Source organism: Sus scrofa, chromosome 9 (assembly GCF_054392235.1).
Source record: "Sus scrofa isolate SSC_HxYL_T2T_F1_AM1 chromosome 9, Sscrofa_HxYL_maternal_Yorkshire_Landrace_v2.0, whole genome shotgun sequence".
Taxonomy (NCBI): domain Eukaryota; kingdom Metazoa; phylum Chordata; class Mammalia; order Artiodactyla; family Suidae; genus Sus; species Sus scrofa.
In genome coordinates this window covers 123,053,888-123,069,897 of record NC_139391.1, presented here as the reverse complement: position 1 = coordinate 123,069,897, position 16,010 = coordinate 123,053,888, and the positions used below count along the sequence as shown (strand labels likewise).

General features: G+C 40.0%; 1 protein-coding gene across 2 annotated transcripts in view; it reads right to left on the bottom strand.

Annotated features, from left to right (window-relative positions):
* Positions 1-16,010, bottom strand: part of PAPPA2 (pappalysin 2) — a 522,663-nt gene that overhangs the window by 367,581 nt on the left and 139,072 nt on the right. For both annotated transcript variants that reach the window (XM_084977645.1, XM_084977647.1), the window contains 2 exons: positions 15,444-15,502; positions 13,297-13,410 (listed from right to left, as the gene is read on the bottom strand). Coding sequence is in view for 1 of the 2 variants with exons in the window: in XM_084977647.1 (XP_084833773.1) it covers positions 13,297-13,336 (40 nt within the window). In the remaining variant the exon portion in view is untranslated. The remainder of the gene's footprint in view (positions 1-13,296; positions 13,411-15,443; positions 15,503-16,010) is intronic.

Here is a 16,010-nt window from a genome sequence, read left to right as displayed (position 1 = left end):
ATGGATTTTTTTTTTAATGGTCAACAATATCATTAGTACCCAGTAGGCCTTTCTATAGATTGAATACCTCAGCCTGGGGGCCTGGCCCTTTATTCAGTGAGCCATGTTCCTTCTCCCTCATCCTGGCTTTTCTTGTGTCCTTTACTCAGAAGATTAGAAAATGTCAAGTAAACTGAAAACACTAGAATGAGAAAGAGAGACACCCAACCAGCTTGCAGGAGCCACAGTCTGAGAGCAGGTGCCAGTGCTTCAGGTGGGTTCAGTGGGCAGCCGGAAGGGAGAAAATCAAGAGTGAAGACTGCCAAAGTGCAGGAATGCGCCATTGACTTCTTTGACATTGAAATCCCCAATGAAAATGTAAATGTTATCTGGTGGAGGAAGCCTCTGAGCCATTTTAAGGCCATTAACAGTTTTGCTACAAATAAATTGTCTGAAATAGCCAATCACCTATTAGAGCCCTGGGCAATGGCACACAACTCAGGTGTTAATGGCGGAAGTAGAGGAGGCCAGGAATGATGGGGGCAGAGGGTAGAAGACATGGAGGAAGATGAGAGACCTAACTGGACTTGGGGGGTGGGGGACAGGGACACCAGGTCCTTGGACAAAAGATGTGAAGGGCGTTGAGTGGAAAGTAAATACTGAACCATCAATGACTTTACCAGACTGATAACTTTCCAAGACTAGGCCCAGCTAGGGGATGACTAAAGATAAACAGAAGTCAGAAGAGAAGGCAAAGCAGACAGAGAAGAAACGAAGGCCAATGGGCTAGAAGCATTACTTCCGGCAGTCATGGGATGCTAAAGTTGCTGGGGGCTCCACCAACGATTAGGTTGCTCTTTGGCAAAAGACATACCTGCTCCATGACTCAATTTCCCTGTTAAAACTTCTCTTTCAAGTAACATCCCTGAGAACGTCACTCTGGGGGGTAAAGAGTTAATATTTGAAAATCTCAAATTGGAGATGTGGAGAACAAGTTTCTATTCTAAGTGTAAGGGATTCCTATTCTAAGAAATTCTGTAGATTGACAAAACAAATGGCCTCTACATCGTAGAATCATAATCCTACACACTGAACAAAAGTCCAGAAATAAAGACCAGATGTCTTCAAACTGCTGACGTTGGTTGAGCTGGTTCCACTTGCTCACAGTGATTGCTAAACCAAGCTTTCCCTGGACGCACAGCTGAGGATTTCCATCCTTGTATTATTGGCTTTTCTGCCACAGTTTTCCTGTTCACATATATGGGCACCCTTCTGGCCTTCTCAGCTCTGGAATGGAGTTTTCCACTCCTTAGAGGATGCGTCGGCAGAAACTCAGTTGAAACCTGTTAAGTACTTGTGCCTCCCCAGCAGCCTCTTCTGGCATCAAAGAGCCAGTTTCTCATTAGCAGCTGGTTAGAATAGCGAGGCCTCCAACCAGCAACTTGCCCAAATTCTGATTCCCCAAGAAAAACTCTGTGAAGATGCTGTCCCAGGCCAGCTCTCCCAATCACCTCCTCCACCCTAGACTGTGGTGGGAGGCCCATGCTTTATATAGGCCAGCTGGAGGGGTGGTTCTCCCATTTCCTAGCCATCCACTTACTCTCTTTCTCATAAATTTCCAAACAGTGTTATGTAGTGCTAAAACACTTCCTGTTCTTATTCTCATGTGTTTCTCGTATGTATTTGCCCTGTTAGAGCTTAAGTTTCTCAGCCATGAGAACTATGTTCTGTAATTCCTCTTTATTCCCCCCCTCAACTCTCACAGATGTCAGTACATCAAGAGGTTTTAGTGAAGAGTTTGTCGACTGGATAATTTTTTAAATAGGAGAAACAAAAGAAAAAATGGATTTGTGACAATGAATTGCAGACCAAAGACAAACAGATGTGTGCTTACATTTGGGTGTGTGTGTGAGTGAGAAAGAGAGAGGGAGAGTTCATATGTATATTCACTCATTCCATAAATATTTGTTGAGTACTTACTATGTTCTGGTTGTTACAATAGGGATGGGGATATAGCAAAGAACAAGAAAAATAAAAGTCCTTGAACTCCCAGAACAACAATTCCTTGGGACTTCTTTTGATACCGTTTGCTAGGTACTTGAGTCTCATGCTGTTTATATGTTTGTAAAGTTTATTTCATAGCTGAAAAGGGAAGGTATGTTTGGATATGTCTTATGTAAGAAAAGATATATGTGTCCTATGAGAATGTATTTCGTTTAGGTTTAGGGAACAAAAACCAGAAAGGAATGTTGGATATAATTTAGAATGCAATAGTTTTCTTCATGATGTGTGACTCTTTTATTTCCAACCTGGAGGAATAGAGTACAATTTACATATGCTGATGAGATAGCCAAAACTTGCACACCACTAACTATTTTAGGAAACCCCAGACTGCAGGTTACTCCTAAATCAGAAGCACTGATTTCAGGCCAAAGATTTTACACAATAAGCATACTGATTTCTAAAACGTTGTTTCCTTCTTAAAAAAATAGAGATTGCTTCCTGTCTAATCTTAATAGCAAAAACCCAAATTTCACATAGTGCTACTTTTTAAAGCACGGGAAATGATGTATAGATGGGATCTGATTTTATTCTTCCTCCACAGAGAGGTAGTTGGAAGAATACAATACCTATTTCATAAGGACAGTTAGGGTCACATGCTACTCCCAGGTAGGATAAGACCGGAGCTCATATGAAATATGCCTGACCCTCTCTCCACCTAAGGCATTTTAAAATTTTTAATTTCAACTAAAACTTTAGTTTGAATCTGATGTACTTTAGAGCACTGAGTCGGTTATACACTCCAGTTCACAGCACCGGAGAACCGGTACATGGAGAGCTTCTCTAGTATTTCAGGGTTTTTTTTCCCCTTTTACACCACATTCCAGTTACATTTCCCTCTCTTCTTCTTCCTCTTTCTTTTTGTCCCCTCCCCCCACCGGCACCCACATTAATGTGTTTGATATAGATAGGCAGATAGAGCTACACGTATATGCATGTACATGCATTTCTGCGTGTGTGTGTATATATGTAAAATATATATATATATATATATATATAATGTATGTATATATGTGTGGAGGGTTTTCTTTGAAAAATACACAGTGTGAGGTATGTGTGTGTTTTAAATTGACTTAGATGGCATTATGCTGGAAATTTCATTGTGTTTCTTACTTTCATTCTCCTCTTTCATGCCTCCAGCTCTCTGCCTCCACAAAACAAAACTCTAATAAACATCCCTGTACATTCCCCCTTGTGGTAATGTGTGAGAATTCCTCTGGGGTGAATACTCAGGCCTGAGGTTCCTGAGTCATAAGGTGTACCCACAAACAACACTTTAGCCAGGCACTGCCAGGTTATTCTCCATAATGACTGCACCCATGTACATTTTATCAGCAGTGCATACAAATTCTAATGCCCCCAGGTCCTCCCCAATATTTCTAATTTTTGCCATGCTGTTGAGTATAAAATAATATTATTTTTAATGATTTTTATTTTTTCCATTGTAGTTGGTTTACAGTGCTCTGTCAGTTTTCTGCTGCACAGCAAAGTGATCCAGTCACACATACATATATACACACTCTTTTTCTCACATTATCCTCCATCATATTCCATCACAAGTGACTAGATATAGTTCCCTGTGCTATACAGCAGGATCTCATTGCTTATCCACTCCAAGTGCAATAGTTTGCATCTATTAACCCCATATTATTGCAATTTGTATAGCTCTGATTTCTGAGTTTGAGCAAATTTTCATTTGTTAACTATTCAGATCTTCCTACCCCCTGTGTGAATTGCCTATTTCTGTTTTCTGAACATTTTCCATTGAGTTTTCCAATCTGTCTTATTGAATTATAAGAATTCCTGCTCTAATCTAGATATCGATCTCTTGTTGTTATTTTGGCTAATGCAAATATCTTCTCCCAGTCTATTACCAGTCTGTTAACTTGATCTATGGTGCTTTCATTGAAAAGAACCCCTCTAATTTGTTGTAGTCAAATACAACTATTTGACTTGTGAATTGTGCTTTGGTAGTCGTATTTAAAAAGCCCTCATTCACCCGGAACTCACAAAGACATGATTTTCCATCAGCTTTCTAATTCCATTTACATTTAGGTCTTTAATCCTTCTGAAAGATTAATTTTTAGTGTCATATAGGAATCTGCCTTAATTTTTTTCCATATAGTGACTTTATTTCCTTAATACCATATATTAAACAATCCAATGACATACACATTTGTGGTGCTACATCTATCATACGCCAGGTTTCCAAATAAACATTTAATTCTTTGTTCCATTACATGGATTTATTTTCCTATTCTTTTCCTCACACTACATTGCTTTTACCACTACAGCTTAACATGTTTTCATGTCTGGTATAATGAATCTGCTTCATTGTGCTTCTTTCCAAATTTGACTTAGCAGTTCACAAGCATTTGTTAATTTATACGAATTGTAGAATAAGCTCAAAGTCATTTCTGTTACCTTGAAAGACCACATGATCTTTTACAACCCTCCACTCTAGCCCTTCATGTCATGTCTCTTTATATGAAAATGAATAAAGACCCAGCTGAAAGCAATTTAAGTCAATAATAATAATAATGCAGCAAGTGTTCAAACAACATCATCAGGACTTGTCCTCCACCTTTTGACTCTACTTTCCTCTGAGTTGGCTTCCAGCAACAGAAAAAACGTCTCTGGGGATAGGTCTTCTGCTGCATCTTATTTTTCTGGCAACCCAAGCAGAAAGAAGATGCTTCCTCTCTGAGAGTGTCATCAGAGTTCTGAATGGGGCTCTCGTGCCCCATCCTACCCTATACTGAAACATGAATCATCCTCAAACACATGATGTGACCAAACTTTAGAAGGCTCTGCTCGGCCAAGCCTGTGTTTTTTGCTTGCCCACCACTGGATCTGCCCCACTGGACACATGTGGACTAATATGGAAAGAGCATTTCCATAAAGAAAAACTGAAATGCTACCACCAGGGCAGGCAAAACCCACAAAGGTTAACTATCCACTGTGACAATCCATTGTGCTTATTTATTTTTACCCGATTTCCCCTACTATAAAAGAAGCTCCTTGAGGGCAGGCCTTGTCATCTCTGGCACCCCAGTACTTAGTCAAATGACATTATATACTGGGAGCTCAACAAGCATCTATTGAATTTGAGAAAGTAAGTGAATGGTTGAATGAATGAATGCCAGGAGTAGCAGTTAGGGCAAGGTTGCAACTGAGAGAGAAGAAGAAACAAGAGTGATTGCATCAGAACCTTTAAATTGGAATTTGACAAGCCAAGACACCAACTTCAGAAATAGGGTCATGGCTTTGTCACATAGATAAGAAACCTACAAGTTAATTCTACCAACTTTCTCAATGACCTGATAACTTCCTATAAGAAGAAGGCTAAGGTAGTGGTTCAAAGTTTTAGAGTCTGACAGACCTGATTGCCATCCTAACTCTACCACTTATTATAAAAACTTGGCTCATTTAATCCATTTGGGGCCACAATTTCTTTCTCTGCACAATGGGGACTAATATGTTCTTTATAGAGTTGTTACAATATTTTAAAAGATAATTATGTAAAGGGCTCAACCTAATGTGTGGCACTGGACTATAAGAAAATCTCTTCTTCTTGGTTTGCAACCTTGGAAGTTCCCTGGACAAGATTCAAAACTGGCTCCCATACATTGAGGACAAAGAGAGACCAGAGAAAGAGGCAGATCAGTCCAGATTGGTATGGGGCAGTTTTAATAAACAAGGGAACTTATATATGAGGCATATCATGGGTGGCTGCAAGATGAGTATATCTTGGACCCCACCTGGCAGAATCTTAAAAATTCTCAAAGTTTCTTAAAATCTCACAGTGCCTTACTCTATCAAGGCTAGTGTGGGAAGAGTAAGTGGGGCATACATTCTAAGGACAGGGGAGATGGGTGAGGAACCTCTGGTTGCCCAGGTCCAGCTTACAGGTCAACCAGAGATGACCTCCTCTCAATGCCCTCCTCCAGTACTGTTGCTACAGATTCTTCCATTATCTAATATGTGTCAGGCAAGATGCCCAACTTGAAAGGAATCAAACTAAGCAAACTAGGCATGGTCTCTCCTCTCAAACTGTTCAGAATCTTAGAGGGAATAAAGATAATTTGAAAAGCTAAAGTATGGTAAGAGAAGTACAGGGTCCCCGGGAGGTAACAAACTGGAATACTGACTCTAATCATTATAGTTTGGGAAGGCTTCTTAGAGGTTGTGATATTTTTGATGAAACTGGAAGGATGGGTAAGAATTAACAAAATTAAGGGTGGGAATAGTCAAAGAGGAGACTATTCTAGAAAGAGAATTTAAAGAGAGCACGGAAAATTCATAAAGCAAAGAAATTCTTAATGGTTCTCAGTAAGTATTAGTTAATATTTGTATAAATATCACAATTATAATGACACATTATTAATATCTATCAAGTCCCATCATGCTCTATAGGGTAACCCTTTTGCCTCTCTTAAGAAAGTCTTGGAGTTCCCGTCGTGGCGCAGTGGTTAATGAATCCGACTAGGAACCATAAGGTTCCTTGCTCAGTGGGTTAACGATCCAGCGTTGCCATTAGCTGTGGTGTAGGTTGCAGACGCGGCTCGGATCCTGCATTGCTGTGGCTCTGGCGTAGGCCGGTGGCTATGGCTCCGATTCAACCCCTAGCCTGGGAACCTCCATATGCCGCAGGGGCGGCCCAAGAAATAGCAAAAAAAAAAAGAAAGAAAGAAAGAAAGTCTTTATTGGTATTCGGTACTCACACCAACATATATTCCTTGGTTTCCAAACTGTCAGTGTGTTTTATGTGGTCGTAGAGGATTCATCAAGGACCTGACATAGTCAAAGAATGCTAAGGTCTAGATCTGGGGAGGATTGGGAAGAAACAGCTGTTGCTAATCATAGATTTGGATCAAAGGACATTAGAAGAAACAAAGAGATCTAGGATTGGGTATGACCTTGTAGAATATGATGAGGAAACTTGCACAGTCAACTTCAGGGGAGCTTCCAACCAAAGGATGACCTTCCTTTAAAGAAGAAGGTAGCAAGGAAGGAGGAAGATATAGGAATAACAGGAGTAACTTTTTTTATTTTGTTTGTTCATCTGGAAGAAAAAACTAAAGCATAAAAAATTAAATAACGCTTTCCACATTCACAAACGTATCACCTAAAAATCACATTGAGTCTTTTTATTTGGTAAATATGATACAGATAAACTCCAATCTCCAATGGTTCTTCAGTTTAAAGACAAGGGCCTGGACTGGGATAGAGTGAACTTCACTCTTGGTGAAGTCATCACAATATAAGTGCCATTTCTCTTCTGGGGGCTATTCAACCATGACTGCAGCATCACATGAAGAGGTTCTAACATCGTGGAGATGCCTAGATTCCAACCCTACTGAATCAGACCTATCAATCAAAGTCTCAACAGATGAGGTCCCCCTGCAACTCAGTTACTTCTCAGACTTCCTTTCCTACTGCTCCTCCCCTAGATCTCCTCACTCCAACAAAACTGACCTCTTTGCTATTTGTATTAGTTATCCGTTGCTCTGTAAAAAATTATTCCCAAATGTAGTATCTTAAAAACATTATTTATTATCTCATAGTTTCTGTGAATCAGGTACTGAGGCACAGCTTAGTTTGTAGTGTCTGGCACATGATAGAAGCTCAACAAGCATTTGTTGAATGGGACAATTGTGGCACTATAAGAACAGTTTTTGGTAAAATCTTGAGCTCATTTGGGAATTACTTTACAGAAAAACATGCAGCCATTCCTAAATATATATACTGCTTCACTTAATGGCTATATCTGTTCCCATGCCAAGTTCAACTACTACACAGGAAACTTTATATATGGCAGTAAGAACCATCTTAGGTCAGGCTCTCAGAAGCAGGCCCTGAAATGAGGATTTACATGCAAATAACTTATTAAGGAATTTTTTTCCAGGAGAAACTGATGAGAAAGTAGAATAAATTACTTACAAGAATTGAGAATCAGTAGTAGTTAAGCAGATGTGTGACCAGGAAAAGTTCCAGCCTCTACCTAAACCCCCGGGGAGATCAGGCACATAAATTAAAACCTCAGATTTTGTCCCTTCTCCAGACTGGGAAATCTGGGGTTCCCTGGTTGCTCAGCATTGTCAGGATCTGGCATTGTCACTGCTGTGGTTAGAGTCACTACTATGGCATGGGAGTTCCATCCCTGGCCCTGGAACTTACACATGGCAAATAAATAAATAAATAAATAAATAAATAAATAAATAAATAAATCTAAAAGTAGAGTTGCCATATGATCCAGCAATCCCACCCCTGGACATACATCCAGAGAAAACCATAATTCAAAAAGACACATGATCTTACACCAGCCAGAATGGCCATCATCAAGAAGCCTACAAACAATAAGTGCTAGAGAGGGTGTGGAGAAAAAGGAACCCTATTACACTGTTGGTGGGATTGTAAATTGGTGCAACCACTGTGGAAAACAGTATGGAGATTCCTCAGAAAACTAAAAATAGAACTACCATTTGATCTAGCAATCCTACTTCTGGGCATCTATCCAGAGAAAACCATGACTTGAAATGACACATGTACTCCAGTGTTCATTACAGCACTATTTGCAATAGCCAAGATGTGGAAACAACCTAAATGTCCATCAACAGAGGAGTGGATCAAGAAGATGTGGCACATATATACAATGGAATATTAGCCATTAAAAGGAACGAAATACCAGCATTTTTAGCAAGATGGATGGACCTAGGAATTATCATGTTAAGTGAAGTCAGTCAGACAATGAGACACCGACATCAAATGCTATCACTGACATGTGGAATCTGAAAAAAGGACACATGTGGAATCTGAAAAAAGGACACAGACTTTGAAAAACTTACGGTTTCCAAAGGAGACAGTTTGGGGGGTGGGAGGGATGCACTGGGGGTATGGGATGGAAATCCTATAAAAGTGGATTGTACAACTATAAGTGTAATAAATTCATTGAGTAATTTAAAAAAAAGACACATGCACCTGAATGTTACTCAGCACTGTTTTCAATAGTCAAGACATGGAAATAGCATAAATGTCCATTGACAGATGAATGGATTAAGAAGATGTGGTATATGTATACATATAAAATTAAATACTGTTTTTGACATTCATATATATATATATATATATATATATATATATGTATGAATACTACTCAGTCAAAAAAAGAATGAAGTAATGTCATTTGCAGCAACATGGATGAACCTAGAGATTATCATTCTAAATGAGGTCAATCAGAAAAAGAAAGACAGAAGTTCCTGTTGTGGCGCAGTGGTTAACGAATCCGACTAGGAACCATTAGGTTGCGGGTTCGATCCCTGCCCTTGCTCAGTGGGTTAACGATCCGGCGTTGCCGTGAGCTGTGGTGTAGGTTGCAGACGTGGCTCGGATCCCACGTTGCTGTGGCCCTGGCATAGGCTGGCAGCTACAGCTCCGATTAGACCCCTAGCCTGGGAAACTCCATATGCCGCGGGAGCGGCCCAAGAAATGGCAAAAAAAAAAAAAAAAAAAAAAGAAAGACAAATACTACATGATACCATTTATATATGGAATATAAAACATAACACAAATGAACTTCTCTACAAAACAGAAGCAGACTCACAGACATAGAGAACAGATTTGTGGTTGCCAAGGGGGAGGAGGGTTGGGCGAGATGGATTGGGAGTTTGGACTAGCAGATGCAAATTCTTATATATCGAACAGATAAACAACAAGGTCCTACTGTAGTGCACAGGGAGCTAGATTCAATATCCTGTAATAAAGCACAGTGGGAAAGAATATGAAAAAGAACATATCTGTATAACTGAATCACTTTGCTGTACACCAGAAAAGAATACAACATTTTAAATCAACTACATTTCAATAAAATAATTTTTTTAAAATAGACCAGAAATCTGGGCTTTCATACTCCAAAAGTCAGCCATTCGCCAACTGGTTTGTAGGCTAAGCAGCTCTAGAAAGACAAAGACAGACCCCTGAAGGAGGTGGAGGTGTTAGTTATTAGAAGCAAAGCACATAGGCCACAAGAAGCAGTAAGAGGAACCTGAGATCTGGAAGGAATTCTGCCTGTTTTCACTGCAACTGCACTAAGAAACAAGCCTCTGGCTCCTTCAAATTCAGCCATGTCTCTAATTTAGGACAAGATGAAATTGCCCTTAGATCACATTTAATCCTTACCAAAAAACCTGTGAGGTAGCTGCAGCTATTATTCCTATCTTAACCAAAGCTTAAAGAAATTAAGGGACTTGCCCAGGATCATAGAGCTATTAAGTGTCTGAGCCAGGATTCTAACTCCCCTGGTTCTCAGAGTCCATGTTTCTGGTTGCTATTCTGTAATTTAAAATGTATTTATTCTTTTAATTTTACTAACATGACGGAGAAGATGCAAGGTTAAACGGATATCCACTGATAGAAAGGAGATGGGTTGCCCAAGCGTACTCATCCCTTTGCTGCCTCTAGCACCACTCAGTAAATATCCATTTAATAAGGAAAGAAGTAACGACAATATAGAGGCCTTTTCCATACAGCACTCTTCAGATATTTATATGTTGGATGCAAACAAAGCTAGGTCCCATCCCAAGATTTTGAAAACAGAGGAATAATACTTATGTCTACCCTGGAGTGGTCCAATAAGATGCTTGCCATGTTGGAAGATTTATTCATTGTTCAATACAGGTGTGAAAAAAAAAAAACAAAAAACAAACCAAAAGCTCTTAGTCTTATTTCTCCTTTCAGGAGAACTCAAGTGAATCTGCAGAGACCATTCCAGGGAAAAATATTTTGAGTTTCAAGAGAAAATGAGGGTTTGATTTTATCAGAGATGACAATGGAAATGATGTCCGGAGATTACCAAATTCAGTCAAAAAAATCTCTTGCCGCAAAGCACAGCTGCCCTCATCCGGGCACTTGAGACACTTGCAATGCCATGTTGCACAAACCCCACAAATGGTCTTTCTCTTGGGTCATCAGGTCATTGGAGCACACCTGGAGCCCTCCAATTACACGTAGGCAAAAGGACTGGAGACCAGATGGGTAGCGTGAGATGATACCAATCAATAGGGATTTTAAAACTTGCAGTTTCAGTTTTCAGTTTGTTGGTTTGTTCCTCTAAAATTGTGCTGATAGGTCTAGTGCACAATTCCATTCTTTCCTGCAACCAACGGCAATACCTTCCCTAGGTGACTTTTAAAGTTGGAGTTCAACCAAGTGATCACGTAACAGAGTGAGACTAGACAGCCCCATGAATTCTTTTACTTATATCAAATTATAATAAATATGCAAAAAAATGTACAAATCATAAGTGTACAGCCCAATGAACTTCCACAAACTGAACATGTTTAATCACTACCCCAGGAGCCCCCATATGTTCTCTTCTAGTCACTGTATACCCCTAAATAGAGGAAAAACTCTCATGAGTTCCCACTGTGGTGCGGTGTGTTAAGAATCTGACTGCAGCAGCTTGGGTTGCTGCAGAGGCACAGGTTCAATCCCCAGCCTAGCCTGGGCACAGCGGGTTAAATGATCTGGTGTTGCTGCAGCTTAAGTAGCAGCTGCTCCTCAGAATCAATCCTTGGCCCAGGAATCTTCACATGCCATGGGTAGGACCATTAAAAAAAAAAAAAAAAAAAAAAAAAAAGGAGTAAAACCTTTCCAGACTTCTAACGTCATTCATTAGTTTAGCTTGTTTTTGTACTTTACATAACTGGAATCCTACAGTGTGTATTCTTTTGTGCTCGGCTTCTTTTACTCAACATTATTTTTGGGGATTCATCCATATTACTGCATTTAGTTGTAGATCATTTATTCTAATTGCTGTATATTATCCCATTATGTAAAAAGGCCATAATTTATTTATCCTTTCTACCATCAATGGGAATCTGTGTAGTTTCCAGGACTTGTCTATTATGAATAACGCTGCTGTGAACATTCTCAAGTCTGTTGGAGTGTTTCTGTTGGGCACACACTTAAAAAATGCAGCTGCTGGGTCACAGTGTGGGCATGTATTCAGCTTCCAGAGATACCACCAAACACTTCTCCTGGAGGGGATTTCACTTGTGATTTTCTCCTCTGTATTTTGTGCCTGTGATCGTCACCTTCCAACACTGGCCTCATTAACACGGAACTTGACTAGAACTAGCTAGTTAGGGACCGTGCAACTACAGCCCTTCCCCTCCTGAGGACACACATCTCTGAAGGGCATATATTCTCTGGCATTTTCAAAAGTTACCTTAACCCCTGTAGGGCTCTGAAAACATCATCTTCCCCCAGGGAGGGGAAAAGGCAATACAGGAGTAATTCCATGCTGATGGTGATGCAGATTCCTGTGATAGAAGAGCTTCAGCACTTGAAATCAGCTTTCTTGCTTTTTGTTTTTTGTTTTGCTTTGGGGGCAGGCAGGAGTTGTGGGGAGAGTTTCAAAAAGTCCCAAGCAATTACCAAGAAGCTTTTGCAAAAGAGATGGGGGTTGGATCAGAGCACTTCCACTTTCCACACACGCCACAGTAAAAGTCCCAAGACGTCCCAAGAGATTGACTGGAACCCTTTACAATCACAATAAGAAGCCTCCCTAACTGTCTCCAAAGTGGAGTGTAAATCACAGCTGTGTGGAGCTTTGAAGATCTATCTTTCATTGCTAATCTCTCGGTTCTAAAAGGGTGGGTGGGGCATATTTGAAGGCATGCAACACTGCAAATCGACAGAAAAGCCCCAGACAATAGTTCCTGTCCTTGCCAAAGTTGTGATTCAGTTTTTTAATAAACTCATTGGGATTTATTCTTGTTACTGTCCTTTACTCATTAGCTAGTTGAAGTTACTACTGGGTACCTCGGCGGGGAGGCCCCAAACCTCAGCGTTCTTCTAAGGGGCTTCCCCCCACAAGAGGGAGGAATGGGGTGGTGGGAAGCAGCTTCTCCTGGCCTCAGCAAGGTGCCACCTGCCTGGATCTCCTTCTCAGGAAGGAGAAGCAGGGCACTCAGGTGGCACCACATTCACAGACAGGACTTAATATGTAAGGCTTTTCAGGAATCTTCGACCAGAATCCCTTAACACACAGAGTTCTAGTCCAGCAGGAACTGGAAGCTGACATCAAGCCCCTCCCAAACATACTTCATTTTAGCTTTGGTTTGTTTTCCTACAGACATGGAGTAGAAGAGCATTGAAAAAAATACTCGTCGACTGATCAAAGTTGCAGTTATAAAGGTATCATTTCCTTTGACATTATATGATTAAAAAAAAAAAACTTACTATAGGACTTACAGTCTGGTCCCATGTTTCCAGTTTTTCTAAGTGCCATCATGGTGGTGTATTTGTGAGTTTGGCTCTTCGCAGAGGTTTGTTCGAAGAGAGGGGGAAGAACAGAAATAACAAGTTCTGTAGAAAACAATGACACCAAATTCAAGCTTTATAAGACTATGTTACACTTAACACTTGCTGCTTCCCACCCTTTACCATAGGGACATTCCATTATGCTTATTATACTCTTATTATATTATGCTAATTGAATCAGCTCGTTCCCTGGCTCCTGGGTGCCTTCCGGAAACAACTGAAACTACTTGCCCTCCCTGTTAACGCCCTGCACCACTCAGTTTCTGGCTGCATTTCCTTTCTTGTCCCAACTTCCTCTCCTGTATAATTCCTTCACTTGAACTAAGTATATGTTTGTTCTCCCTTTTCTGCGTTATGCTACCATCCTGGCCTGTAGGAAGAGCAAACTGTCTGTTCCCTAAATTCCATCTCCCTGTGTCCATGTACATTCTGCCAGTCCTTATGACTTTGATCTTCCAGAATATCTATCCTATATACCTTCCTGATCCCTAGAAGACAAGGAACTAGATTCACTGCCCCTCAACATGGAAAGAAAACAGAAAGGCTTCCTTAAATGTTGCAGAAGCCTATGTTGTGTACGCCAAAAGGAACCTGGAAAGACTGGTCATGATCCTGTAACACAGCCTTCCTCAAAGCCTTTTCCAACTTGTTTTCCCATTTGTCCACACACTGCGCATGAAAGTTATGGACACCATTTATTGTTAACCATGTATATGGACAGAGCGATGAACAGTTTAAATAACATGACCAGATGGCGAACAGGGAAATTAGAAATCATGTTCTCGATACTTCTGAATTAAACTTTTTATTCCTTAAGGTAAACTGACACATTCTAATGCATGGTTACACTTAGATAACCATAAGGTAGGATACCTTGCATTGTAATATACAGAATATGAAATACTTTGAGAAAAACCTCAGCACTTGACCCTCGCAACCACGCTGTGATGAAATGAAATGGAATATTAATAGGTTTATTTTATGAAGGAGGAGACGGAGACAGAAAGTTACACAGGTTGTCCTGAGTTTCTAGATTCTAGTTGATGTTTTTTTCCACTACATAATATTCTCGTAAAATTTGAGGAGCATGAAAAGGCCCTCTGACACAAGGACATTTCTTTAATAAGCCTACAATAACACCTGAAATTAGGCTACTGTAAAATCATTCATTTCTTTAAATTTAAGTATTATGTCCCCAGATATAAAGCATAAAGCCATAATTATGAGAAATAGTCCTAGCATAACTGAATGTCAACTTTGATAGTTGCAAACACGGAAACTAAAGAATTCAGATATGAATCATCTAAGGTCCCAAACTAGATGTTTGTTGAAATGCTAGTGGAATAAAAAAGCCCTTGAGGAACAAGGTGTGTCCTGTCTTTATGACTTGCTACTTTTTGATCTGGGGCAAATTACCTTTGAACATCAGTTTCACCCTCAGTACAAGAGGGACAGCAATATTATCAAAATGAAGTAAAGTACTAACACTGTACACTGGCACACTCTGAAAACTGCAAGTCACTACAAAAAGTTAGTTCCTATCATCATAGTTAATTAAACCACCATGATCTCCTTGAAATATTGAGTCTTTATAATCTAAGATGATCTCTGGGATTTGAAAAGTCACCCTTGGAAATAAAATTTAGAGAAGTTACAGAAGATCAATCATTGTAGAAAACCTCATCTTTGCTATCACATTAAGTCCCTAAACCACAGAACTTTTCACTATCCCATGATCGGACCTCTGCACTCAGAGTATGTTCCAAAGACTCAGGTCAGAATGGGAAGTTCAAAGCTGCCCTATGAGATCAGTTCTAGAATAAAGCTGAGCAGAGCAGGGCAAATTTCAGATCTTCCAAGGGTCTCTAAGCTACTCTAGGGAAATGGCAAAGCAAATATGTCCAAAGGCACAACCAAGATAATTTTCAAAATAATCATTCATTATTCATTTGCGCATTTAAAAAATATTCATTAAAAGTCAGCTCTGAGTTGGGTACTCAGTAATTTTGGGGACTTCATAGGTGAGCTTTACCCAGGGTTCTTCCCTCAGGGAGCTTGACTGTGTGGGAAATACCTACCCCAATCACATTGTTCCTAGAGTACTTCTTTGAGGCTTCTCCAAACTTTGTCTTGACACCTTAAAACAATGAAAAATGCTCATTGAAATCTTCCAATCATGATCCCATTTCCATTCTACCAATTGTCCTTGTCCTGCCCACTATTCATTAATTCCCTTGACCTTGCCTTTGGGTATAAGATTTCTTTCTTGCCACTGAGAACAATTTCCTAGTCCATGAGAACTCCCCTCCCATCTTGAAAAAAAAAAAAAAAAATACTGCCCATCATTTTACTTATGTCTTGTCTGAGTCCCAGCTAAATTGGACTTTTTCTCAAATGCATCACTTTCATTCTTGCCTCAAGTTATATGCAACTCTAAACCTGGTGCTTAAAAACTCCTCTCCAGAATTACTCTCCTGTACTAACACACACACACACACACACACACACACACACACACACACACACACACACAGAGGCATGTAAACACATGCACCTGTGCAATGTCTTCAAATCTTGGCTGAATCTTACTCACTCTTCAGGCCCCAATTTAAATGTCACTTCCAAAAACGTGCCAATCCAACAGT